General features: G+C 41.6%; 1 protein-coding gene and 1 long non-coding RNA gene across 5 annotated transcripts in view; one reads left to right on the top strand and one right to left on the bottom strand.

The window, feature by feature from the left end:
* LOC111092296 overlaps nt 1-27859 on the top strand; it is a 41652-nt gene that overhangs the window by 7205 nt on the left and 6588 nt on the right. For 2 of the 4 annotated variants that reach the window (XR_005378650.1, XR_005378647.1), the window contains exon 2: nt 5280-5415. This is a non-coding gene — a long non-coding RNA (uncharacterized LOC111092296). Of the gene's footprint in view, nt 1-5279; nt 5416-14153; nt 14945-27859 lie in introns of those variants that run through there. The other 2 variants (XR_005378648.1, XR_005378649.1) reach the window with 2 other exon arrangements.
* LOC119877539 (ubiquitin-conjugating enzyme E2 N) lies at nt 3804-5003 on the bottom strand. The gene has a single exon (XM_038573760.1). The coding sequence runs from the start codon at nt 4944-4946 to the stop codon at nt 4488-4490; it is 459 nt and encodes a 152-aa protein (XP_038429688.1). The 5' UTR covers nt 4947-5003; the 3' UTR covers nt 3804-4487.

Genomic DNA, 27859 nt, shown 5'->3' with positions numbered 1-27859 from the left:
TTAAGTAGATTTTTTTCTGGAGTTGATGGCATGCCTGGACATGTGTTCACATAGGCTGTATGTTCAAGCCTTTATACCACATTCCTCCCTGCAAGAGAATTGGACAACCAGAGGTGGGAGGATGCCGATTATTAAGCTTCAGAAACTTATGTTTGCATGTTTGAATCTGGAGATCAGAATTGGATATCTGGTTGGCCAAGTCCTGAGGGCTCCTCAAGGTCAGGTCTGGGATTTGATTTTTACCCTCCTTCCAAGCTGAGAACTTTGCCTGCTACTGTTTTGTGGAATCTGGCAGAAGAATCAAATCCCTTGAGTCAGAGATAAAGGGCTTTGTTATTCCTGACACATACTGATACTCAAAAATATTATTTCTTGTTCATCTAAAATTCAAATTTAACTGGGCACCCTGTACTGTTTTTTGCTAAATCTGGCAAGTTTCAGCACAGCACATTGCATGAACATCAGCAGATTTGTGTTCGTTGGTGGTCAAAGCCTTGCATCCCTGGCATGCCCAGCCAACCACGCAGGAACACAGGAGACCCATGGGGGCAGTGGCAGCTGCATTGGCAGGTGGCTGAGGAACTGTAGGCATCTGCGTGCTCCACAGCAGAAGTGTTTTTCAGTCATATTGGTGGGTGTGCGGGCTCCTGGCGACCTGAGCCAGCAGCATGTTTCCTCTCACAGCAGTGGCCATGTCTCAAGTAGCTGAGAGCCAAGTGTGGGCCTGAGGTTTTAAGGCCAGCTCTCTGATATTTGGGTAATAATTCTTTTTTCTTTTGCTCTCCTAGCCTTTCCCCACAGTCTTTTTTCTTTTGCCTTTGCAGCCACTATAGCACATTTAAAGCTAGCTCCCTGCATTAGATTTCTCTTTGAATTATTATTTATTTCTTTTTAAAAAGATTTTATTTATTTACTCATGAGACACACACACACAGAGGCAAAGACACAAGCAGAGGGAGAAGCAGGCTCCCTATGGGGAGCCTGAGGCAAAACTTGATCCCAAGACCCCGATCATGACCTGAGCCAGAGGCAAGATGCTGAACCACTGAGCCACCCAGGCCCTCTTTGGATTATGTAGAGTGATGCATATTTTCCTGGCTGGACATTGACAGATATACCTATGCCGGCATACTCTTACTTAATAAGACTGTGAGTATAGCCCAGTGCTCAGCATGTCATGGATGAATAAGAAATACACTTAAAATGAATTAAATTATTGCTGGAGATTCATAGGTACAGATACAGGGTAACATTATCCTAAAATAAATGGGAATCAAAAGCACTGGGGGATGTCACAGGAAAACCTTTTCAAGCCAGGTATAAAAAATGATGGTGTTCGAGAAGACATTATGTGTATAGTTTAGAAGTGTAGGCAGTGGAAGATAAGTTATTGGACTGTAAAAGTTTATTTTATTTTTAGTGCACTTTCATTCATAGTATTAATCACAGCATCAAAGTGTTATTCTCTTTTATAAATCTCCCCAAATGATGAAGTGAAATACAATATCACATTCACAGAAGAAAAGTATTTTAGTAGCGTGAGTATAAAAGTAAAATTGGATATTCTGCATTCATTGATTCAATATTTATTATGTGCTATGTGCAAAGTACAGGGTTTTAGGTATGTATTAAGTGACCTTTCAGATATAGTATGTCAGTGTACATGTAATGATTCTCAAGGGAATCTTAAGACATTCTTCTTGGAAGTGACGAGCTTGGTTTCTCAGCTTCTGTCAAACATAAATTGTCAGAACTGATTGAATGTGGGATGTGGGTTGAGAAGATTAGAGGCCAACTGGTATTTACATTATTATTTGGTTTGCTAATAAATATTGCTTTATTTCATTGCTCCTGTGTCAGGAGCCACTAGAAGAAGAACACTGCCTTTAATTACAAAAAGAAGATCCTGGAAAAATGTCTCACTCAAACTGTAGCTGGAGAGAACCTGCAGAAAGATTTAATGATTCCAAGTTGCTGAGTCTCTGATTTTAGGGATCAGTGGTTCAATGCTCATCCACAGAGTTGGGGCTAATTGCTACTCTTGTGTATCTCCCCATGATGGTTAATTTTATGTGTCAATTTGGGCCATGGAATGCACAGATATTTGGTCAAACATGATTCTGGGTCTGCCTGTGAGGGTGTTTTTGGATGAGATTTACATTTGAATTGGTAGACTGAGTAAAGCAGATTGCTCTCCCCAGTGTGGGTGGGCCATATCCAATTAGTTGAAGACTTGAATAGAACAAAAGGGCTGAGTAGGAGGGGACTCCTTCTTCCTGAGTGCTTGAACTGGGATTTTAGCCTTTTCCAGCCTTTAGACTCAAACTGAAATATCAATTCTTCTCCAGCTTGCCTTGCCTGCTGCAGATATTGTGACTTCTCAGCCTCAATAAATTCTCTCTGTAAACACACATACACATGTACACACACACACACACACACACACATTGTATTGGCTCTGCGTCTTTGGGGAACTCTGACTAACATACTCTCTAAGTTGAAGTAACAAAGGTTCCTGTGGGGAAGGGATGCAAGGAATTTAAGAAAAAAGTTATTCTACCTTAAAGAACTTAAACTATGGGAGACAAAGAAATACAGAAAGTTAAATAACATAATTCAAGTAATTGCTCAAATATTAGCATAAAAGATGTCAAAATGCAGTGCAAGTGTCCCTCAAATGGAAGATACAAACGATAAATGCTTATCCTTCATGCAGACATCATCAGAGAAGACTTTTTGGAGAGTTGAGGTTGAAGATGTGTCAAACGGATGAGAAAAATAAGAGAAGGATTTCTAAGTGTGGATATGGGAGAGAAAATTGTAGCTTGGTACTGAGTAGAAAATTCTGGTAGAAATGTCAACTTGAGGTAGAGGGAAAGGAGACATAAGACTGAAATGCAGGCTGAGGAGATTGCAGGGGGCACTGAAAACTGGGCTAATGAGTCTAAATTAAATTAATAAGTTATGCATTGCTAATGAAGATTTGCCAAATCATCCTTGAGAAGAATCATTTGGTGGGTATAGTAGGTTGAATGGTATCCCCCCAAAGGATATGTCCACCCAGAACTTCAAAGTATAACCATCTTATTTGGAATAAAGATATTTGCAGATGTTATTAAGTTAAGGATCTTGAGGTGAGATCATCCTGGATTAGTTTGGAACCTGAATCCAATGACAAGACTCCTTATAAGAGACAAGAAAGAAGGAGACACTGAGAGATACAGAGAATGCCACATGAAGATGGAAGCAGATATTGGGTGATGCAGCTATAAACCGGGGAATATCTTGCAATTACTAGAATCTAGCAAAAAGTCATGAAACAGATTCTCTCCCAAAGCCTCCAGAAGGAATCAACCTTGCCCACACATTAATTTTGGACTTCTAACCTCCAGAACTGTGACAGAATAAATTCCTATTATTCTAAGTCTCCAAGTTTGTGGTAATTTGTTATAGCAGCCCTAGCAAACTAATGCAATGAGGATGTGTAGGTAGATTATAATGGGTAATGAGCCTAGAGATGGAGCAGCTAGCTAGTAGTAGTATATTTCAACAATTCAAGTTATTTCTATGAGCTCTACTTTGTCAACGCAGCGTGCCTGTGTTGATTTCTCATAAACTCTGTCTACATGACATGAATACTAAGTGGTTGAAAAAAATGAGTCCAAATTTATGTATCAGAAAATACATATCCTAATAGGAAATTTAAAAACATAATCAAATGTTTATAACTGTTGTGTGATGGTTAATTTTATTTGTCCACTTTTTTTTTTTTTTTTTTTTTTTTTTTTTTTTTTTTTTTAGAATAACAAAAAATATTTTACTAAAACATAAGATTTACAGAAGTTTCCAGACAAGCCATACAAAATGGTCACAAGCTTTTTCTTGAAGGAAGGATTCTACACTTGACAGCAAAGTCACAATGTTATTAGTGAGGGCTGTGATGTTTAATGTTCCCATTTTGGTTCAAACAATCAAGCTTGTCCATCTACAGCGTCTAAATAAAGTTAGACTTGGCTAGAGAGCATATTCTAAAGAACTGGTTAGCTGCTTTTAACCGATGCAATTAGATCACCATAAAAAGGGGGAAAGGAGCCCATAGAATTAAAATAAAACTACCTCTCCCCCTCAAAAATAATAATAAAGAAAAACACCCACACCCCTGCAGCTAACCCTGACAACTACCTTCATTCACAGTGCTTTATACTTAAACCATGATGGGGGAAATGAATAAAAGCAGAAGAGGGGCCACTGCTTTTAAACGTTTCACAACAATCCAGATGGTACTTCTAGCCTCTGCTCATGCTTTACAACAGTGAATCAGGACAAGACATAGATTTGCTAATGTGCATTTAATCACCAAAGGACTGAAGATGTCTGGGCTTTTATTCTGTAATGTTTCTAAGACTGTGTCCATTAAATGCAAACAAAAAAGGAAGAAGTCTTGGCAGAACAGGAGAAGTGATGCACACTTGATGATCAGATCGGTTTTAAATATTATTCATGGCATATAGCCTAGTCCATGCTCTAGCTGTTTCTATGGCTTGGGCTTCGTTGGTCTTCCACTGCTCCGCTACATCATTTGCTAACGGATCATCTGGATTGGGAGCACTTAACAAAGCCTGGATCGATAGCAGAACTGTGCGGATCTGCAGTGCTGGGGACCACTTATCTTTCAAAATATCTAAACATATTCTTCCCAACTTGTCTACATTAGGATGATAAATTTTGGTCATGAAACGTACTTTAGGGGCTGCCATTGGGTATTCTTCTGGAAGGAATAGTTCAAGTTTAAAAGTCCCTCCCTCAAAGGGGGAATCCTGGGGGCCAGCAATGACCACATGAAAATAACGGGCGTTGCTCTCATCTGGTTCTGCTTTAATGCCAGGAACCGGTTCTGCCAGCAAACGCTGGGTTTCCTTGATAATCCTGCGGGGCAGCCCGGCCATCTTGTCAGATCCCGAGTTCGGCCTCTGCTCTCGACTCCCGCTCCGCTCGCCTCACGCACGAGTCTTATTTGTCCACTTGAGTGGGTCATGGGCTGCCCAGATATCTGGTTAAACATTGTGTCATGGAGTGTCTGTGAGGGTGTTTCTGGAAGAGATTAGCATTTGGTGAACTGAGTAAAGCAGATGGTCCTTACCAGTGCAGGTGGGCATTATCCGATCTGTTGAGGGCCTGAATAGAATAAAAAGGCAGAGGAAGTTTGAATTCACTCTTTCTGCCTGATTGCTTGATCTGGGACATTGATCTTCTCCTGTGTCTATTCCCCTGGTGCTCAGGTCTTCAGATCCAGGCTGGGTATACAATTTCCACCTTGGACCTCTGGTACTTGGACCTATGAACAACACCACCAACCTTCCTGGGTCTCAGGCTTGTGGATGGCAGACTATGGGACTTCTCAGACTCCATAACTGTGTGAGTCATACCTCATAATGAATCTCTTTATAATAAATATAGTAAATCTTTATATATGTAGGTCCTATTGGCCTGTTTCCCTGGAGAACCATGACTAATACAGTTGTGTTTAAATAAATTTCATGAGATAATTTCTAAAATGGATGAATCCTTAAGGACACACTCCTACAAGTTTACTTATTTTCCCCCCTCCTCCTTTTTAGTGCAGCCCATCTCCATCATCATTCTGGAGGTATTTGCTGAATTAGGATGAGTTACGCAGGAGCCTCCACGGGCTAGGCTGAGGGGATTCAATTCTATAAATGAAGATGGCTCAGGAAAATGATGATACTGATGACATCCACAGCAACTATGGTTTTGAGGATTAGGAAATGTTGTAGACATTTACAGGCATCAGTTCATTTCATTCCCCCCAGTGACTTCCATCTTATCACATAAGAAGTTACCCAGGCTTTGAGAGATTAAGGAATTGGTCAAGATCACAGAACTGGTCAGTGACTGCCTGAGCTAGAATCTAAGTTTGTTCAGCTCTAAAGGATTATTGAACTCTTCGCCAATCTCCTCTGTAAGTAATCATATAATCATGGAATTGTAGAACATTAATGCTGGAATTGCTATTAGAGATCATCTAATTTAGGGGTGAGGTTTGCTTACATACTAAGGCCTTAGAGTGTGGTTTTATCTGACCTGGGACCTGGATCTAGGGCTTACCAATAAAGACATTTTCTGCAGTACTTTCGCTGTACAAAGGGAAAGATGGTATGGCATGGAGAGTATTTGATGGCATTCAGTTTTCTTTTAAGAGCAAAGAGCTTTCTAGGAAAAAAAAATAGCAGTAATGCAAAGGTCAAGGCTGATGTCTTGTGGGAAGAGTAGGGCAGATTGATTTATGGGGATTGGAACAGAAAATGTGGTTTAAGAATGACAAAGAGGAATAAAATAACATGGCTTGGCTAGGCAGGTATTCTGATGCTTGTTTATATGATCCTGGTTAGGGAAGGCTTAAGAAAATGCCATTTAAGGGAACTGAGGCTGTCATTTGCAATAAGGTGAGAAAATTTTAAAGCCATAATGAAAAAGAAATTAGAAATTCTTTGGTTAGTGTTAAAACTGCAACCCCACTTAATTTATTCTTCTGGTTAACAGATATTTTGAGTTATTGCTACGTGCCAGGCACTGCACCAGCCACATGGATGCCACTGGAATTCTGGCAGAAATGGTCCCCACCCACATGGAATTCAGTCCAGTCAAAGAGACAGATATTGGCCAAATAATTACAAATTAGTTATGTAATTATTATTTAATAAGTGCTACCAAAAAGTATGGGATACTGCAAAGCTCTACAAAGAGGATCTGACTTAGTCGTGGATCTAGTGGTGCTTAAACTGAGATCCAAAGGATGAGTAGAAAGAGACTGAGTGGACAGGGAAGAACCTTCCAGATCCAGGTGCAGGAAGCAGGTAAGTCAAGAAGCTGTAAGGCAGAGTGAAAGGAGAGCAGTGAGGGGAAGTGAAAGAGAGGCCTGCTCAGCCAGGGACTTTTTAAGATTCTGGATTTTTCCTTGAGAGCCATGAGAAGTTGTTGGAGGGTTTCAAGCGGGGAGTGACATAATTGATTTGGCAGGAGACCAGAGAGGGATTTGGGCCAAATCCTTGTTAGTAATGATTAGTTGTCACTTGCCTGGCCTTGCTCTTCTTGCCTAAATGGCTTAGAAACCCAGCAGGAATAGTTGTGGGTAAAAATAAGATGCCAGATTTTTGGATCCTGACTCCCCTCCTCAGAATCCTTTTTTTTTTTTTTTTAATTTCTTTATTTATTCATGAGAGACACAGAGAGAGAGAGAGAGAGAGGCAGAGACAGGTCAGGGGGAGAAGCAGGCTCCCTGCGAGGAGCCTGATGCAGGACTCAATCCCATGACCCTGGGATTACGACCTGAGCCAAAGGTAGATGCTCAACCATTGAGCCACCCAGGCATCCCCCTCCTCAGAATCCTAACCTTACACTGCTGGGGGACTGGGGCATCTGCATAGGGCTTTGCCTTGTTCTTTCAGATCCTGCTAGTGTGGGACCAGATGATCTTGTCTGTGCTGAATTCTCATTGGAAGAGAGCAAGCACATATGGTGGGGGAAGTTCTTAAAGGATAAAGTTGTGTAGTTGGCGATGGGCAATCAGTTCTAGAGCTGGAGCAGAGTCAGTCTGGCCAGTCACCTTCTGAAGGCCATTTCCATACTGCAGCAGGTGAGCTCTGGCCCTGCAGAAAACAGGGATTCAATTCAAAGGCCACAGTGGACTCAGCTCAAAAAATCTCCAGGGTGTAGGGTTTGAAGGTTGGATATGGCTTGGCATTTATTGCTCTCATCTCTTTATTCCTCTTTATCCTGCCCCTTAAACCGGCTGACAGTTCCTTAACCTGGGTATCCAGAAAGAAGGATTTAAGGGGTACTACTGCAGTCCAGAAATGTTGAAAAATAAATGCTTGTATTTCCAATGTGCTAGTATTGTCTATCCTAGGACTCAAACTCAGAGTTTGAGGGTTTTTTGTTGTTGTTGTTGTTGTTTTATTTTTATTTTTATTATTTATTTTATTTTATTTGCATTTCCTTGTCCTCAGAAACACTTTTTAGGTGCAATATTTGCTGAAAAGCCCAGTATCATCGTGGCTTCCCTGAGTCATTGAACATCCTTTGTGCCCTAAATGTATGCATAGGTAAGGGGCATTCCCCTGGCTCACTCTGCAGCCACCATGGTGCTTTTTAAAGTCTTCTCCATGTGTCCCTCACAAACCCCAGAATAACCTCATGTATCGGGACAGGGATTTCTAGAGGGTCATGATATAGATAATAGATCCTCAAGCACAGGCTTGGTTGCACTTGGGACAGAAAGAGCATATAGCTTAGACAACCTTGGTATTTGTTATCTACTTAGAGATATATCTGGAAAGACAGCTAACACTCATGTAGTGCCTTTTCTGTTTCAGGCCACCTATGTGTCTAAGCTGTAAATATATTTTGGCTCATGTAAACCCTACAATAGCCCTGCTAAATAGATGCTATTGTCACTCTCATTTTACGAATGAGGAAACTAAGGCACAGAATGGAGTTTTCATTGCTAGTAAGAGGCAGAGCTAGGATTAGAATCTAGGCAGTCTGGTACCAAAATCCATGAGGTCAAACACTCTACTACATGCCTCTCTAGAATGAAGAGCAGGGGACTGACTGGGCTTCTGGTCATCCATTTGTAGAGTGTTTTTTTTCTAAATGGCAGATGCTTTATGTCATATAGTCTGTCCAGCTTGCTATAACAAAATACTACAGACAGGTGGCTTATAAACAAGAGAAAGTTGTGAAGGCTGGAAGTTCTGAAGAGGACCACCTTCGAGATGATGCTGACTTCTTGCTATGTCCTCACATGGTGGGAACAGGGAGAGATTCCTCTGGGGTCTCTTTTATAGAGTATAAGTAGAGGCACTGATCTCTTTTATGAGGGCTCCACCCTCATGACCTAATGCCTCCCGAAAGCCTTACCTCCTAATACCCTCACTTTGAGTGTTAGGTTTTCATCATATGAATGTGGGGGGAACTCAAACATTCAGATCATAGCACCCTGTTTATAAGTCAGAGTGGAGACTGTGGCATTGGACAGAGCGTGCACTGAATTTGGCTTTAGGTACCAGGGACTCAGGGATCAAGAAGAAGATAAAGAGAATCTCTGAAATTTTGAAAATGGAATTTAATTGGAAGAGACACTGAAAGGAATAAGGAGTCCTCAGAAATAGCTTGAGAACCAGAAGGGCCACAATTCACAGTACTAAAATTTTCAGATAGTCACAGCTATTTCAAATAGTACTTTATGAGGGAGAAGTTAGTTTCTCTTGTTGATGGGTGCCTCTCCCCCACCAAAGAAAACTACAATTTAACCCTTTAGTGGGCAAAATCTCCCAAATGACTTTTAGTTCAGAGAAATACTCTTTTAGACTTGCTGCTGGCCTAGTAAAAAAAGAAGCCATGAATTATTTTCCTCTTCTTTCTCTCCATTTTTGTCTACTTACTCCTTTGAGAAATGTGAAGTGCCAACCATACTCCATGGCTGTGCTAGAAGTATGTAGTCTTGAAACCCACCTACATGTAGGGTATCCAGCCAAATAAAAGGATGGGTGCTTGTTTTGGAAGCTGCTGCAAGGAGTCATATCTAATTCTGAATTTGCTTCTGCTTTTTAAATTCTGAGACTGGGAGGAAATACAGAGCTTTTGAAAGGTGTGATTGATGGTTGTCTAGGGTTGGCCCTACTCCAGTTTTAGTGGTACTCATGAACATGATGTCCTGGCTCTGCCTGCTGAGGAGCAGACTCAAGACCCAGGCCCATGAGACCCTCTATTTGGGCTAAACCAGAAGATGGGATTGAAGGTTGCTATGACTCATATTTTGTAACTTAGAGTAGAGGCATCTAAAAAGATTCATTTTGTAGTACCATGACTTCTCTACAGGTATAGGATATTGAATTGATAGAAAAGTCAGTTTAAAATATAAAATTATAATATGGTGAGAAAATTGATGAGATATTTTGAATATCTCATACCTCTGGAATACACTGAATTTGCTTATCTATTGCATTTGGGTGGATGAGAGCATTGAGTACACTTGGAAATGGAAAATAAATGAAATGGCTTCTTTTTTTTTAAGATTTTATTTTTAAGTAATCTCTACACCCAGTGTGCAGCTCAAACTCACAACCCTAAGATCAAGAGTTGCATGCTCTATGAACTGAGCCAGCCAGGATCCCAATGAAGTGGCTTCTTGACTTACTATTTACATTGACACCAGAATGAATAAAATTCAAAGATTTCTGGGCATAAGAGAAAAGATGTATCTACCAAAATTCTGGGGGACTAAATGCCTACCTTCTTTATTCCATGTCGGTTTATAGAAGCAGTGATGAGAACTGAAGGTTAGTCATTGGAATTTGTTGGAATTAGATAACTATTTAAAAAAATAGATTTAGACCTGACCTTATATCATAAACCAAAATAAATTCCAAATTGAAGGAAGAGTTAAATATAACTTATAAAACTGGAAAGATTGAGAAGAAAACGCAGGTGAAAATCATGTTGTGGCAAAAGTCTCTCTAAATGTAACCTAAATCGGGACACCTGGGTGGCTCAGTGGTTGGGCACCTGCCTTCAGCTCAGGTCGTGATCCTGGGATCCAGGATCGAGTTCTGCATGGGGCTCCCTGCCGGGAGCCTGCTTCTCCCTCTGCCTGTCCCTCTCTCTCTCTCTCTCTCTCTCTCTCTGTGTGTGTGTCTCTCATGAATAAATAAATAAATCTTTAAAAAAATGTAACCTAAATCAGAAATCATAGGAAAATGGTAACATTTGACTGGTTAAAATGTTTTTAAAAAGTGAAGCAAAATAAAAGCCTGTCATATAAAAACACAACATGAACACAATTTAAGACAAGCAAAACACTCAGAAAGCATTTGCAACATAGGTAATAAAAGTTGAATTTCGGGTCTGCCTCCAGCTCAGGGCATGATTCCGGAGTTCTGGGATCGAGTCCCACATCGGGCTCCCTTCAGTGAGCCGTTTCTCCTTCTGCCTGTGTCTCTGCCTCTCTATCTCTCATGAATTTAAAAAAAAAAAAAAAGAGAGTTGAATTTCTTGGTATATAGAGTCCTTACAGCTTAATAAGAAAAGGCTAACACTACAGTGGAAAAAGAGACACAGGATGTACAAAGAAATGAAGATATACAGATTGTCAATGAATTTATGAAGGAATGTTTCACCTTCCTAGGAATCAAACCATACTTACATAGCAAAAGGCCATTCGGGTCTATCACATTGAAAAAGAAGACAATGGGATGATAACAGTGGCATGAGTGGTGTGAGAGCATTGGGACATCTGTGTTTGGGAATGCTGCTGGCAGAAAGGTAAATTGACACTTTTCAGATGGCAATGTGGCCATCTGTATCAAAGACTTAAAAATAGGCATGAGCTTTCAACCAGAAGCTTCACTTCTATTTATTATCTCCACGAACTAATTGTGGGTATGTGCAAAGAATTAGCCATGAGGTTGTTTATAGAAGTGTTTTATAAAAGCCAAAAATCAGAAATAACCTCAGTGTCCAACAGTGGACATTGATTATGGAACTCACGCTCTGAATGAATAACAGAAAATTCTAGCTATGAAAGAACTAAATAGAGCCCAGCAGGGTTGAGGGCTCCCCTGTTCTGGTCTCAGTGACTTTGTGCTGTTCCTCCCTCCCTCTGTGGGGCTGGTATGGTTGAGCCCTTGGAAGGATGTCCCCTCTACATGTCCCCACTGAGAGATGTATGAACCTTTGCCCAATCCTGCCTTCCATCCCCAGCCTTAGCTGGGTTTAGGTGTGTCCCTGCTCAGGAGGAAAGGCCCCTAGCAAAGATATTAATTTATGAACTAAATGCCATTTTAATAAAAAAAAATCCCAGTGATTTTTTTTTTTCTTAGAACATGACAAACTAATTCTATGGTACTGAAAATTTCCGGTAGATTAAACAGTTAAGGCTCATCAAAAGCTTTTGAAAAAGGAAAAAAATCATGTGGGGAGCTTGTCGCAGTAAGTCATAAAACATACTATGAATTCCCCAGCAGGGTTTTTTTCTAAAGATAATAAAGCATAACTTGCAAAGTTCCTGGGGATTGATACATGGCGGTTGATATCATTGTATTCCTGGTATAGTTTAGATACATTTGCTGGATTGGAGGTACAATAAAAACAGTGCCTGCCTTCTCATCTCTGCTGTTGAAATAAGGATTGAGGACTTCTGTGTGGGATGTGAGGAAGGGGTTGGTTTGGAATCCAAAGAATGTCCAAGGTTTGGAACAGCAGTGGAAGCAAGTGATGCTGATCTGGGACAGGTATGTTGAGGGCCTGAATAAAATTGGAACCCAATCAATCAATCAATCAATCAGCATCGCTCTACAGTTCTGATTCTCTAGCTGCTTGACCCCGGGCAGGTTACTTTATTTCTCTGGACCTCTGTTCTCTGATGGGTAAGATGTGCGTTAGAACTACCATCTGTAATATTGCTGTGAGCAATAGAAGTAGTGCATGCAAAGCAGTTAGCATACTGCCTGGCACATGGGGAGCATGTCATAAGGGGGAGAAATGATTGTTTCTGAAGCACACAGTTTTGTGAGGCTATGCAGGGCGAGGATGACTGAGCTGGGGCACTGAGGCCTCACAAAGTCTTAGGCTCCAGCCATGGCAAGGAACAAAGTAGGAGACTGAGAACATGGAGCCATCAAGAAAGATGGAGATGATTTTCTTGATGTTTCCAAGCACACCAGTAGTCATCCTGGTGGTCTTCGATTCACGTAGGTCAAGATCAGGCTTATCCACGTATTGGCTGCCATTCACTGCCGATTGCTCTGCTCCGGCCCCAGGAGTCCACTAAGCCCTTTCTCTGATGAAGTCTGAAACTCAAACCATCTGTCATGTTGTTTTTTCTTTGCAGACACACTATTTTAAAGTTGCACGAGTGGACTGATGGAGGAATCTATTTCTTGTCGACAGGCCCAGCTTGACATAGGCCTACTCTTGACATTTCTGATCAAGGCAAGAGTGTCAGTGGAGGCCCAAATGCCAGCATCTTAAATCAAATCCAGTCCTCCTCGCTATTCCCAGATTCTGTATTTGCAAAATTGTCTACTTGCTAAAAATTTATTTATAGCTCCCAGATCAATACTTGTGGCATTTTTATGATCATTGGTAGGTTCCCAGCTGAGGTCGAAAAAAGCAACACTGCCTTCCTTATTTCAGCTCTCGTATTAAACAAATGTCCTTTTTGCTTAGCTAGTGTCACTTTTTTTGCACTTTTGTGCTTTTTGGGGGGATTTTGCTGTTTAAAATCACCTCCAAAAGTAGTGCTGAAGTGCTATCTGGTGTTCCCAAGGGTGAGAAGGCTGTGACGCCTTCCAGAGAAAACATCTGTGTTAGAGACGCTTCCATCAGGTATGAGTTTTCATGCTGTTGGCCATGAGTTCAATTGTTGATGAGTCAACAATACATATTCACTAAGGTGTCTTCAAACAGAAACGCACTTTAACAAGGTTATGTACTGGTGAGTTGACAAAAAGTTGTGCTCAAAGTTTCACAGGAATATGACCCTGTATCTTCCTTAGGGGCAATGATTCAGAGTTCTCTATTTCAGGATTTGTGATGACTTTATCAAACATAACTGCTGTGAATTAGGAGATTTGACTCTATGTTCTTCCTCCTGCTAGGGCAAATATACATTTAGAATGACCTAGAAAGCAGCTTCAAATGGCACAACCTGTGCTGGAGAGGTGACCCCTGGCCTGAGGTTCCCATCTGCCTTCCCACTCCCCAACTCCTCTATGTGCCCGTGTCTGGACTCTGGGGGCCACAGGTCCAGGCTCTGCCCACAGCCCTGGAAAGCAGCCCCTTGGCCACTCCCTGGCCTGAGGTGGGGAGATGTGGGGAGAGGATAGGGCAGACTTGGGAAGCAATTTCTGGGTTACCTGGCAGGGCATTTGGAGCCTAGGGTACTGGACCGTGGTGAGAAGTTTGAAGAGGTCACCCTGGCCTCATAGATTTCTTGCCATACCCAAAGGGAGGCCTCTGAAGGTCAAGGCTGAGGGCTCTATTGCCTGTCTGGACAGCTGTTAACCCCAAGCCCATGGGAAAGTGTTGCTTGCCAGTCAGCGTGATTTTCATTTCTCTTGATTGTTTCTCAGGTGACTGCTGTCCAAACACTGAACAGGGACCTTGCGCCTGAGGCACAAGAATCTGTCCTGCTTCATTCCAGCATTTTCTCCTCTAAGTTTACACCTGCTGCTACAACTTGAAGATGTCTCTTCCAAATGTGGCTGTGAATTCTTCTCATAACTCAGTATTCCTGGGTGGCCACAGGGAACTCAGCCTGGAGAGGAGGGTTTTTTTTTCCCCTTACTAAGTATTTAATCATAATGTCACAGGACCTGTCTTGTCCTTCCCAGAGGCAACAAGCAGTGATCAAATCAGAAACTCCCAATTACCAGCCAACAGAGGGGGGGCGCAAGGGTATTAACTCAAGCTGCCATTTTTGCAAGTACTGAGGAAGAGTGTTCTTGAGATGAATTCTAGGAGGAACTTTTTCTGGAAGTAATATCTGGAGGATTTCAAGATGTGAGTTCGAAAGGAGGCTTCCAGCTGCGAGGCTAGTAGTGACTGCCAAAGGAATAATAATGTGCAGTGCCTTGATTGAGTGTTGACATTTCATTGGTGCTAGGTCTCTCATTGGTTTCTTTCTAGAAAGTCAGCAAATCTGTCATACCAGCTCACTCATGGGATCATGAAATTAGTGTGAGGGCTCCTTACTGTAGCTGAACATGGGAGAGTTTTTTTTTTTTTCATATTAGTTTCTGGTGTACAACATGATGCTTTAACATTTATATACTTTATAGGGTGAAGACCAGGCTAAATCTAGCTAGGATCTGTCATCATACAAATTTGTTACAATATCTTTAACTATATTGCCTATGCTGTACATTTACATTCCCATGACTTATTATCTTCCAAAATTTATTTATTTTAATTTATTTTGGAATATAATTATCATAAAATGTAGTATTTGTTTTAGGTTACAACATATTGACTTGACAATTCTGCATATTATCAATCTCACCACAATAAATATAATCACCATCTGTTACCATACAGTGTTATTACAATATTATTGACTACATCCCTTATGCTGAACTTTTTTTTTTTGTAAATTTATATTTTATTGGTGTTCAATTTGCCAACATATAGAATAACACCCAATGCTCATCCCAACAAGTGTCCCCCTCAATGTCTGTCACCCAGTAGCCCCCACCCCCCCCACCTCCCCTTCCCCCACCCCTAGTTCGTTTCCCAGAGTTAGGAGTTTCTCATGTTCTGTCTCCCTTTCTGATATTTGCATGGGACAGTATTAAACTGACAATGCTTGCTTTGTGAACTGGGGACTACTGTCCCCAAGCAAGGGATGTCCAGGGTGTCCAGGGATGCTCCATGGCTAAAGATCCTGCCTTGCTTCAGAAACCCCATGTCTTAATTTTGGGAAGAGAAAATATCGTTGAATGTAGGTATCGAATATGCTTTTGCAGAGAAGATACACTAAACATTTTGTTAAAAGCTTTATTATGCACAATGCTGTAATTCAGGGTAGCATTTGAATATGTCTGCCTGGCCACAAGTTTCTCTTTCTTCTGGGCCAGAATGTGAGGTTTGTTAGAACCAGAGAGAAAATATGGCTCTGGCATTTAACAGCTGGGAAATGGAACAGGTGCTTAAATCCCGCCGTGCCTCAGTTTGCTCATCTGTAAAAGGAACATACTATGTGCTTTAAAAGCTGGCTGTAGGGGCACCAGGTGGCTCAGTAGTTGAGCATCTGCCATTGGCTCAGGTCGTGCTCCCGGGGTCTTAGGTTCAAGTCCTGCATCGGTCTCCCTGCAGAGAGCCTGCTTCACCCTCTGCCTATGTCTCTGTCTCTGTTTGCTCATGAATAAATAAAATCTTAAAAAAAAAAAAAAGCTGGCTGTAAAGAGCAGGTTGGGCAGAGTGTCTAGAGTACCTGCCACATAAAGGTGTTTGAAGCCACGTAATGAATGGTGACATAGTTGCTGACTCTTTGCCCAGGGTCCCCAGTTTCATTTTTGGCAGCTTCTTTAATGCCGGGATAGCTCCTGATTTTAGACATTTGCAGGTAGTCAGCCCATCCACTTTGCTTCATCACTGGGTTTTTGTACTGCCTTGAACTTGGCTTCTTACTGGACTTGGGGCCCACTGCTCCCCTGACCTTACAGAGCATCCTATGTGCTTGGGGTTAGAGGGAGGAGCTTTTCCCTACTATTTATCTTTCTTTCCATCCATCCCATGGAGGAGCTTAATCAGATTGAAGAGGTTGGAAGAAACAAGTAGGGCAGGCTCAGCTCGGGCTCTTTGTCTTCTTTTATCCAGTGAGCTGGCCTCTGGGAGTCGCAGTGTCCTTCTGCCCCTCCAGGCTATGCCATTCCTAGGTGGCACCCTCACCCCTTGGGCCCTGGGCCTGCCCTTCCCCCAGGGCAGCCCCACACAAAGCTCATTTGCCCGTTCATATAAGCTCAATCCTCCAACTTGGGGTTTTACTAGCAAACTCCCCTCTGACAGTCCAATTTCCAAAGCTATCATAGCACATTGGTTAAGGGACTGGTCTCTGGAGTCAGAGAAACTGGTTTAAAATAGCTAGCTTTGCTACTAAGGTTTGTGTATGTTTCCAAACTCCTATATCCTGCTGGGCCTTAGTTTCTCTTCCATAAAAGGGGGAAAATAATCAAATCCACTTCATAGGTTGGTTGGGAGCATTTGATGAGTTAGCATATACAACACATTTAGAACAATCCTTAAGTAGTAAACAAGTGTTAATTAATTGCCATTCCCTGACCAATTTTTTTTTCTTAATTTATTCAGAACTTGCTGAGGGAAGGTGGATAGTGGGTCCCAGGCCCCTCAGAGACCCAATTCGTCCTCCTCCATGGGTCCCCTCCACTGCTGCCATGGCTCCCGAGCCAGGGCCTCTCCTGGTCATTCCACCTGCCTTGGCTATGATTCCCATGAATTTCTGCTCAAACACATATACATTACTTTTCTTGTTTTATTTTTATTTATATCATTTATTTATTGGTTATTTTAAAAGATTTTATTTATTCATGAGAGAGACACAGAGAGAGGCTCCCTGAGAGGGAGCCCGATGCAAGACTCGATCCCAGGACCCCGGGATCACAACCTGAGCCAAAGGTAGAGGTCGATCACTGAGCCACCCAGGTGCCCTTTTGTTGCTTGTTTTTATTTTTATTTTTTTTTTGTTTCTTGTTTTTAAACAGACTATTCTCTCTGCTGAAGAAGAAGGGAACAAGATGGAAATTGAGTATTTGTCTCGTGTTCTATTATTAGTTGTCACTACCCCATCCTGTCCAACTATGGGCCTGTCCCTTACTCATCCCATGATTAATTCAAAGAGAGTTAGTACACCTCTATTTCTTTTGGCAGACTTCATAACATTCTGCTTGTTTTGGATTTCCACCTTTAGGAAATCATTCGGGCAGATATGAACATCTGTGTGGTAATTATTCTTGATAATTGGCCTTTTATTGATCTTTAGCAGGCTTCTTTAAAAACTGAGCTGCTTAAGGAGACATCTCACTGCACCCACCTCCCCCATACCCTTTTACTACCCAATCCCCTTTTGCTCTTGGAAAACCTTTATTGGCTGGGTGCGGTGTGTCAGGGCTATGGGAAGGCAAGATACCCATTGCCCCAGAAGAATGTGCAGTTCAGTGCTGTATAAGTCTTGCTCTAGGGAGTCTTGAGGGTCCCATAGAGGCCACCAGGGAGAGGTCGTGTGTGTGTGTGTGTGAGTGTGTGTGTGTGTGGTTGGGGCTTTACACTACTCCCCACATCATTCCAGTACTGTTCTGCTTTTCTTTGTTCTGCCATAGTGTGCTTCTGTGTAAGATTCCATCCAAAGAAAGGATTGCACTGTTTTTTTTTTAATAGTTTGAAAACCATTGACCTAATTTTTTCCACTGAATTTATGCAGAATGGCTTTTTATAGTGGTTTAACTCTCCCAGCTTATGTTTGGCCAACAAGATGACAGAGGAGTCTAGCCAAGGCATCAGCACCAGTCACCCAGAGTCAAACAGGGCCGATCTCTGAAGTTGTCCCCTCAGCTAAAAGGCTCACCTTCCGTGTTGGAGCAAGACCTTTCGTGGTCTGGTCTAGTACTATTTGTGGCAATACACGGGATTTTTTTAGGGGAGGTACTGTATATAAATTGACCCCAAGGCAATCTCTGAAGAGTTCCAAAAATATTTTAAGCAGTGACAACACTGTTGAAATAAGTTTATGGGCTCCTAAATATGCTAGAAGCTCTAAAATAAGCTCTAAGTCTTTTTGTAGAACACATGATATCAAAATGTAACTTTCCAAAGGGCAAGAGACTGGATTTTGCTTAATTAACTTTGTAGGATGTCTGTAAAGGCAAAACCTCAGAGATCTAAGATAATTGGGGATTGACCAACTGCTTAATCACAGAACTATAAAAATGCATCCGCTATAACCGATCAGAATATCTGTGTATTCTGCTTTTATAAAGATATTTAAAAGATCCATATGTTTGCCTGCACACAGAGCATTTCTGGAAGATGCTCTAGAATGGATGTTTCATGAGGCAACATCCCTGGGTTTGTTTATTAATGGATCCTGAGATGGTGCCTGGCATATAATACATGTTCAATAGATACATGTTGAATGAATGAATTCACAAGAAAATGGTAATGGTAGTTAGTTTGAGGGAAGTAGGACTAGAGATGGAAGTATTACTTTTCAACTTACACTCATACATGATATATCTGTGGGGAGGGTGGGAAGAACGTCTGCTTCTCTCCTTGTACTTCTACCTCTGTTCATAGAAAGGAAGAAACTTTGGATTTATTTTCATTGGTGTCCTTTGCTCGTAAGGCCCCACCTCTGCCGAACTGAGGAGAAATGTACACTCTGCCTGGTTGTTCTTGGACCTTACATTCTTAGTGGGCAGGTTTCCACTCTTCTTCCTTCAGTTCCCATCCTCATTGCATTGTGATCAGAGCTTCACTTGGAGAAGTAGGATGTGACCATAATTATACTTTCAATTTTAGCTTTCTTTTTTAAATATTTTATTTATTTATTCGAGGGGGGCGGGTAGAGACACAGTCAGAGGGAGAAGCAGGTTCCACAGAGAAAGCCTGATATGGGACTCGATCCCAGGACTCCAGGATCATGCCCCAGGCCAAAGGCAGGCCCTAAACCTCTGAGCCATTCAGGGACTCCCCCAATTTCAGCTTTCTTACCAGTGCCTTGTTCATAGGGCTGAATGGAGTGGGCATTGGAGTTTGTTCTTAAAATCTGGACACTTCTTCTTCTTCCTCTTTTTCTTTCTTTCTTCTTTCTTTCTTTCTTTCTTTCTTTCTTTCTTTCTTTCTTTCTTTCTTTTTATTTATTTATTTTTAAGTAGGTTCCATGCTTAATGTGGAGCTCAGTGTGAGTCTTGAACTCATGACCCTGAGATCAAGATCTAAGCAGAGATCAAGAATCGGAAGCTCAACTGACTGAGTCCCCAGGTGCCCTTGGACATTTTAGACTCAAACAAGTTGGTTTAAGAGAGCGTAGGTGGAGGACACCTGGGTGGCTCAGTGGTTGAGCTTCGGCTCAGGGCGTGATCCTGGAGTCCTGGGATCGAGTCTGCATTGGGCTCCCCGCATGGAGCCTGCTTCTCCCTCTACCTGTGGCTCTGCTCTCTCTCTCTCTCTCTCTCTGTGTGTGTGTGTGTGTGTCTCTCATGAATCAATAAATAAAATCTTAAAAAAAAAAAAAAGAAACCATAGGTGGGAACAGAGCTCTAGGGGATGAATAAATTCTACTTTGGTTCTTGTCTTTCTATGCATAGTTCTTGCAGAAAGAACTGCAGAATGCCCTATGGTAGCATTCAGGAGCCCCAAACTCATCCCAACCCCTTGATGCTGCAGTGAGTTAATTATTTACTTTGTCGTGTACATATATTATTTTTGAAAAGAGGGTGTGGATCAGAACATAATAACGGAGCGAAGAGTGGGCACAGAGAGAGTAGTTTTTCTGTCCACCTACGACAGAATAATTATTTTTCACAAACTCTGTTGGAGGCAATTTGCATTTATAAACAGGAGAGATAATAATAATTGGCTCGCAGAATGATTTGGCATTAAGAGGCTCTTTGAGGAAACTGGCTCACAGGATCATTAAATGGTTATGTAAAAATGCCAAAGAATAGAATTTCAGTAAGAAACTTTTGCAGTCTAGAACAGAGACTAACAAACTCAGTGGAAGTGGAGTGGTGGTAAGGAGTCAATGTAATATAATATCAAAAAAAAAAAAAAAAAAAGGATCACAGTACTACCACACATATTCCAGAGGAGTGGCTGCACTAGGAATTAAGGATGAACACTTCTGCTCCTCGGAAATGGTTTCTGCTTTGTGCCTATACAAAGTGGTTCTATGCGGTAAGCACAGAAATTCTTTACATGTTTCAGTCTGATGAGAAAGTGTTACCATTATACACACAGATGGGCTTAGGCTACACACTAGTAAGGGGCACAGATGGGACCTGTGGTGTGCTGAAGGTGGCTGTACAGGCTCCAAAGGGGCAACCGTGTCCAATCTGTTCCTCAAGATATGTTCTATGATGTCATGTTGGCCACTTGATATCTGTCAGTGTAGGAGAATTTACATCACAGAAATTGGCAAATACACCACATGGTATGCTTTTTTAAAAATGTGTTTTCCTCTGACATATGGTTGCTAAACTTTTACTGACACATCACTGGTTAGGATTCAAACCCGGACAATGTGATTCCAAAGCATTTTGACAAAGATGCATGTTTTCATGTCAAATTATTGATAATAGTACCATAAATTATAATCAGTGGCAGAACTGATCATGTCTCCTTTGTTTCTGTCTTCCATAGTTTAGATCCTGGGGCAAAAGCTAAATTAGTTGAAAAGAGAAGTCATCAGGATAACCCAGTAATGCTAGTCCGCAAACTAGTTATGCCACTTCCAAGCTCTGGGAAAATAAAGCCTGAGCAACTGCAAACTTTCATGTATCTCCGGATGCTCTTCCATCCTGTATCTGCCTTCCACTGCCCAAGCTCGGGGGGGGGGGGGGGGGGGAGGTCCAGGGCCACCATCATGACAACTGAGCCATCATGACAACTGAAATGTGACCAACAGAACATCTGCAGGACCACCATTTGGCAAAACCCAAATCAGTATAGGAGATGTGACTCTATCATTTGATTTAGACGCTAAGGGTTTTGGGTAAAAAATATAATGACCCTTCATCACCAGGAGGGCAGTGGTCATCTTTGTGGGCAGTCACACTGAAAATTGCTGGTTACCAACTAGATGTCAGGCATTTTTCAAAACATTTTACAGACAGTGTTTTATTTTATTATTCCAGCAGTAATCTGAGTGATGTATAATAATCAACCCTGTCTTTGAGAAGAGAAAACTAAGATACAGAAGGGTTGAATAACTGGCTTGAGATCATATAAGTGGCAAGTGGCTGAAGGAATTTGAAGCCTGTGACAATCTGACCCCACTGTTCTTGTCCCCAGTGATGCCATCATGATACCTTGAGGGAATGGGGCTCAGAAGGTAATCCTGAGCCTTGCAGGTTCTGAGAACGTGGTCAAATGAGAATCTCCACTGAAGAACTCCTGTCAAATCAATCATGTTGCCCATGACCTTCTCCTGACCACTAGCCTCCCTAACCTATTGCCTTGGCTTTGGGTCACTTAATATACCCAGCCTTAAAGACATTCAATGTTCTCCTATGCCTGATTCCACTACCACATTTCCCTCCCTCTAATCTGGATGATGCTGTTGGATTTTGGCTCTTACCTGTGCTTGAATGCTGCCAACCAGCATATTTTACATCTGTGCTCTTTGCTGGTCAAATCCCAACTCTCCTTCTCTGAGCTGCCCACTCCACTTCTCAACTGACATGTTAACGATACATTATGATCAAAGAACCAGGGCGCTGTGTGTCTAAAAGAGGTTTAAAATATTTTATTAGGGAACATACATCAATATTCAACAACGCTTAAATATTATGGCATCCATATTTAGAAGGACAATATAAATGCTTATAACCTGAACAGTCACTTTATTAAACAAATAAAATAAACTCCTTTTAAACAGTGAACTGTATGATTCATAAAGTATATTTTTTCAATAATTTATTCATCTGCTTAGGAATATGTACATTTGTTTCCTTCAAAAAAAATAACCGATGTGATTATTCACCACATCACATCATAAAACAAATGAACCTGTAAAAATGGGCATGTAGAAAATTCAGGAACACATAACCAGCACATTTCAAAGATACTGAATCGATTTGAAAGGAATTAGATGCTTCAGAAGCCATTGCAGTCAGCCTGGGTGTCATATATATGCATCAATACAAAATGCTGCAGCAAGTTCAAGTATAATGACTCACATACATGAACAACTTAGTCTGACTTGGGTGACAATTCTCTTTTACAGCATAGATCACATACCAAACTCAGCAAGGCTCAGATGAATTTTGTTTGTTCCACGGAGGGCAAGGTCATGATATCAACTCAATCAACCAAATACTAAAACCTGGAGAAGATGGCGTAGTCCACAAATACTGCATAGTTAGAAAATGTCCCTGCAGGGACCTTATTCACCGTGACAATTGCAAGGGCTACAGGAAAATCATAGCAGCTAAAATCAGCCAGTCAGCCCACATTTGCTTCTCTGGCAAAGTGGAAATGCCATGTTTGTATTTTGAACAGATCTAATGAGTAGACAAGCAGAAAAGCTGCAGTAAGCCAGGAAATGTTTTTAAAGCCAGGTTCATGTTTAAATGGCATCAGCTTTATTTACTAAAATATAGTTTTAATTTCACAGACAGAATGAACTTCCAGAATTATTTTCCTTAGTTCCAGCAAGTCAAGTCCTTCCCAACTGCTAATTGATTGTAGCAGTGCAGCTACACTCAGGTCTCATTTTATTTCAGTTGCTCCCACCACATCTGCTGCATTGGGTTTGCAAAATCTGCCAGTTACCCTTTGCTACTATAGCAGTGTCTTGATACCCACCTTCCAATGATGGATGTTGTGAAAGTAGCCTCGAGGGACTCTAGTGATTCTAGTGATTTATATTCTGCATTTTTGCATGGTGGGGAAAACTCCTTTTTAAAATATTATATGACATTTTTGTGCTAAAAACAATTCTTCAATTTTAAAAAACACTGAATTGCATCATGTAAGATTTACTTGCAAAGACTTCCTAAGCATTGGGTTATTCTTATGGATTAGCCACTTCATGTTCAACAAATGTTTATTTGCACAATGAGAAATAGACTTTTTTTTTTCTGTTTAGCCATCCCACTGTAATGCTGTGTGCTAAGCCTTGAAAACAAAGAGAATCAGACAACTGAGAAACCAAGGCCTTTCAATATTCAGTCAAGCCTAACATAGGAGCTCTAGCAGGAAATCCCCTGGCTCATAATTTACGGGTTCTTCCTTGTTTCATCCTTGGCTTAAACAAAGTAGGAAGAAAATCAGGCATGATTTTCCTGCATGGGACTTGAGGTATGAGGTTTGTAGAGCCAACTGGCTGCCATGAAATAGAAAGCTGATTTCCATGTGACCTGTCAAGCTGGAGGGAGAGGCAATCCCAGCACGTGTGTGAGGTTCACCAGTCCCTGGGCCTTTGCATGGGTTCAGTCCTTAGTTGCTTGGAACAACTCCTTCTGTTTCCCACTCCATTTTGTCCTCCAGGATCCAAATTAGAAGTCACCTTTTTGAAAAGCCTAACTCCAAGGGTGGCTTGGGTGCCTTACACTAAACTCTTTTGGTTCTGTGTGAATTCTTGTGCCACAGAGCTTTACCACATTTTACTATAATTGTTGACTTTCCTGTCCTCTCCATAGACCTTGAGGACAAGGACCATGTGTCCACCCTTGTTTCCTCCACTGTCTGGAGCTCTCCTTGAATATTACAGAATGGACAGAGGAGCAAAAGACTGCTGTGTGCAATGACAGCTTCCCTTGGAAAAAGGTGATTTGGTTATGCAGCATGGCTTCCTCAGCTTTTATGGAGGTGCTAGAATTTGAGGGACATGAAGAGAACTTTAGTGTTTAATGTTTAAGAATGCAACAGGGGAAGTCGTCCTGAGCAAAAATTGCACTATTTTCTCCCTAAATGTGTCTTTCTGTCTTTATATCCACAGTCACTCCTTAAATCACTATTGTCCCAGCACTGACAAGGGTAATATATTAGACTTGTGTCTTAGATGAATGCTTGATAAATAAGTAAATCCATGTGGCAGGTAAGAATACAGTTTTCAGAGTTGGATTCAAAAGACAATGGGTAGCAGGAAAGGGACCTGGGCTGGGCACCTACTTCATTGGGCCGTGAAGACAGCACTAATGGACATGAAGTTGGCTTCATGTAATGAATGAGTATATGTTCCCTCACAAAAAAGGCACATTGACCTTTAATGAATTATGTTAATACTTTTAATGTACCAAGCATCATGTATCAACATGACTAAGATTGTACCCGTTTGTAGAGTGTAGAGTAAGAATTCTTACTACAAACTCAACATATCCGTTTTCACGGTTATCTTTTACTTTGGTAGAGCTGGTTCTTTTTAAATGGAGGCCCATATTTATTTCCCTGTTGGTTAACGCAGTTCCGTTCTGGTCCCTCTGAGGTGATGTTCTCAGTTTTCCTTCCCCTAGCACTGAAAGAATGAAAAAACTTTTAAATGTGGGCCAACACCAACCCATTCACCCTTGCCCATAACTCGGCTTCCCAAAACCCAGAAGACCAAAATAGCCATAGACCGTGTTTACACAAAGCAGAGTTGGGCCAAGAACTTTATCCCCGAAAGTGACTTTCCCCTTCCATGTAAAACAAGTTTGAGATTCCGAGTTATGAGAAACCATTTGGCAGGGAGATGGTGGCAGGTCCCTGTCAAGCACAGCCTCTGAGTATGGCTGCCTGCCCCACACAGACTGAGCCATGGGGAGTGGAGCTTGCAGTATGGATTTTCCTGTCAAGCCACCTGCATGGAAGGGGCCTGCAGATCATTTAAGAGGGTCCATAGAAGTACCAAGGTTCTCACTGACAACTTGAAATTAGAGCTGAGACTGAGTTGATGTTTCCATGATGTGGGTTTCAGTTTTGACTGAAATAAAAACTGCCTATGGGTCATGACTGGGAATTTGCTGTTTTATCTTCTAAACACTTCTGACAGTAACCCAGGCCAGGTGGTGCCCTATTTCTTTAGATGGTTTTAAACCGAAACCTTGCTTCAAATTTTCTACTGCCTTCCAGTGGCCAAAATCATTTCTCTTTCTCATAGCATCATTTCCATAAACACAGACACACAATCTTTTATATAATGACTGCATGCTACACAGTGTCTTTCATAGAACAACCATCATAACAAAATACTTCCTACTGCCAAGTAAGTAGTTAATTTGAAAGAGATTACAACCGCTGGCCCTCAGACAGGTACTCTTGTTCTGGGCTGCCTATAATCTGAGAACTTGGCTTCAAAGTAGTTCAGTGAGTCTGATTTTTAAAAATTAAAGCAGAATGCTCTGGTGAGGGTATTTCTAATCCAAAGAAAATAGCATAGTTGTGGTAGGCAGTGGGGGCAGTGGGGGTGTTGATAACAGAAACTTGGAATTTGGTGCCTGCATTCTAAACTTAGGAATGATAGCCAAGCAATGGTACCACACCTCTTGTGACTTTCTCATGAAAGACTAATTAGTGTCTTGAACTGGTAACGACCCACTTCTGGACACAGATCAACCCGAACTGGGATTTATGGAAAGCAAAGTGAAAGACTTAATTCCATCTTTTCCTGCTTGTGGAGTTCTCAGTGCTTTAAGATACCTTAAAGGTGTTATAATAAAGTTGTATTTATATAGCATTTGGGAGGGGAAATGAAGACAGAGAAAGAGTGCTAGCATTTATTGGGGGGGTCTACTATGATTCTGTGTGCTGTATCAGCCCATGAGGCATTTTCATGTGTGCCAGTTTATTTGCTTACCTCATTTCACAGTGGAGGAAAATGCAGTCAAAAGAGGTCAAATGACTTGTTCAGGATGTCTTAGGTAATAAGATGGGGCCTGGAATTCAGCCCAGGCCTTGTGGCTCCCAGTCCATGGCTCTTCCCACAACCCTACTGATAAGATCCTGCTAGTTCTCCTCTGATGACTGGTTCTCGGTGGAAGAGGTAAGGTCAGGCCAAGCCAATGGCCAGGACAGGTGAATTAAGTGCAGGAAGAGGTCCTGGAAGGCTCAACTCTTTCCAGTCTTTGTCCTTTTCCTTACTCCCTGCAGACTTTACTCTGTATTCTTCTCACACCCATATCACTGTACCGGTTCTCTGTGAAAACGCTTCTTTTGTAAGGTGACTGTAAAGTCTTACATTTTAGAGGAGCTGGATGGCCCAGGCATTTGAGCATCTCTTGATTTCTGCTCAGGTCATGATCTCACAGTCGGGAGATTGAGCCCCACAACAGTCTCTTTGCTGGGTGTGGAGCTTGTGTGGGATTCTCTTTCCCTTTCCCTCTGCCCCTCTTCCTGCTCATGTACTCTCTTTCTCTCTCTTTTCCAAATAAATAAATTAAAAAATAATCTTACATTTTATCATTTCCAAATGTGCAAAGGACTTGGCACATAGTAGATGCTCTAAACGTATTTTCTCCTACTTAAACTTTATACCTCATCACAGTGCATCATACGGAGCGCACTCATTTCCTTGTCTGCAATATTGGGTTAAGTAGGTGTGGTGTTACTGGAAAGTGGGCTGCCTGTGACTTGTTATACCCTAGAGACAAAAGGAGCTATTTTCTTCCCTCTGCATTTGATGAAGAAAGCATGTGTTTTGATTCAGGCTTTAAAAGCTGAAGCAAATTTTCTGTTGCAGAATGTCAGTGAGTGTGTGCTGAAGTTTAGCTATCAGGGTGGCATGTGATGTTCAGGATAGGAAGGCAGAGGGTGAAGTGAGCTCCTGGAGATGGAGATATAAGCAAGTGTGGGACCCTCCTTTTTAATCCAATTAGCCCCTAGACAATGTTCAACTCCCCCTTAAGAGAGTATGTAGAAAACTAATAATTATTTAAATGTTTGTAATACTTGCTTGTTTTGCTCTTTTTTTTTTTTTTAAGATTTTATTTATTTATTCATGAGAGACATAGAGAGAGAGGAAGAGACATAGGTAGAGGGAGAAGCAGGCTCTCCGTGAGGAGTCTGATGCGGGACTTGATTCTGGACCCTGGGATCATGACCTGGTCCAAAGGCAGACACTCAACCACTGAGCCACTCAGGCAGCCCTTGTTTTGCTCTTAAAAAGATTTCATCACTTTACTTTTTTAATAGCCTTCTTGTCAGATTGCATTTGGGCACCCTTTATTTTTGATTAAAGCTGCCCATCCACCTACCTATTCATCAAAGCTCCCTCTTTCCCTGCCCTCTACAAGGACTGTCATCTCTGCCAGGACACACGGGCTGGGTGGGGGAGGTGCTGCGGACTGCAGAGCATTCATCCTGCTGCTCCCCAGCTTTTGATTAATGAGCCAGAGGCTTTCCAACCTTTGAAACTTCAATTAGCCAAGCTGCAGAGCTGAAACCTTTTCATTATGAAGATAAAGCTGGGTTTAGCAAAAGGAATGGAGACCAGACTGGGGAAGAAAAACAAGTTTTTTTCTCCCTTCTCCTCCTCCTCCTCTTCCTCCTCCTTCTTCTTCTTTCTTCTTTCTTCTTTCTTCTTTCTTCTTTCTTCTTTCTTCTTCTTCTTTCTTTTAGTGGATAA

This window comes from Canis lupus, chromosome 25, assembly GCF_011100685.1.
Source record: "Canis lupus familiaris isolate Mischka breed German Shepherd chromosome 25, alternate assembly UU_Cfam_GSD_1.0, whole genome shotgun sequence".
NCBI classification, from domain to species: Eukaryota; Metazoa; Chordata; class Mammalia; order Carnivora; family Canidae; genus Canis; species Canis lupus.
The sequence above is the reverse complement of the archived record's forward strand: the minus strand, read 5'-3'. Positions and strand labels throughout refer to the sequence as shown.

Bases quoted from the DNA above. Each gene is read 5' to 3' on its own strand.
- LOC119877539 (XM_038573760.1), bottom strand. From the start codon at position 4,946: ATGGCCGGGCTGCCCCGCAGGATTATCAAGGAAACCCAGCGTTTGCTG.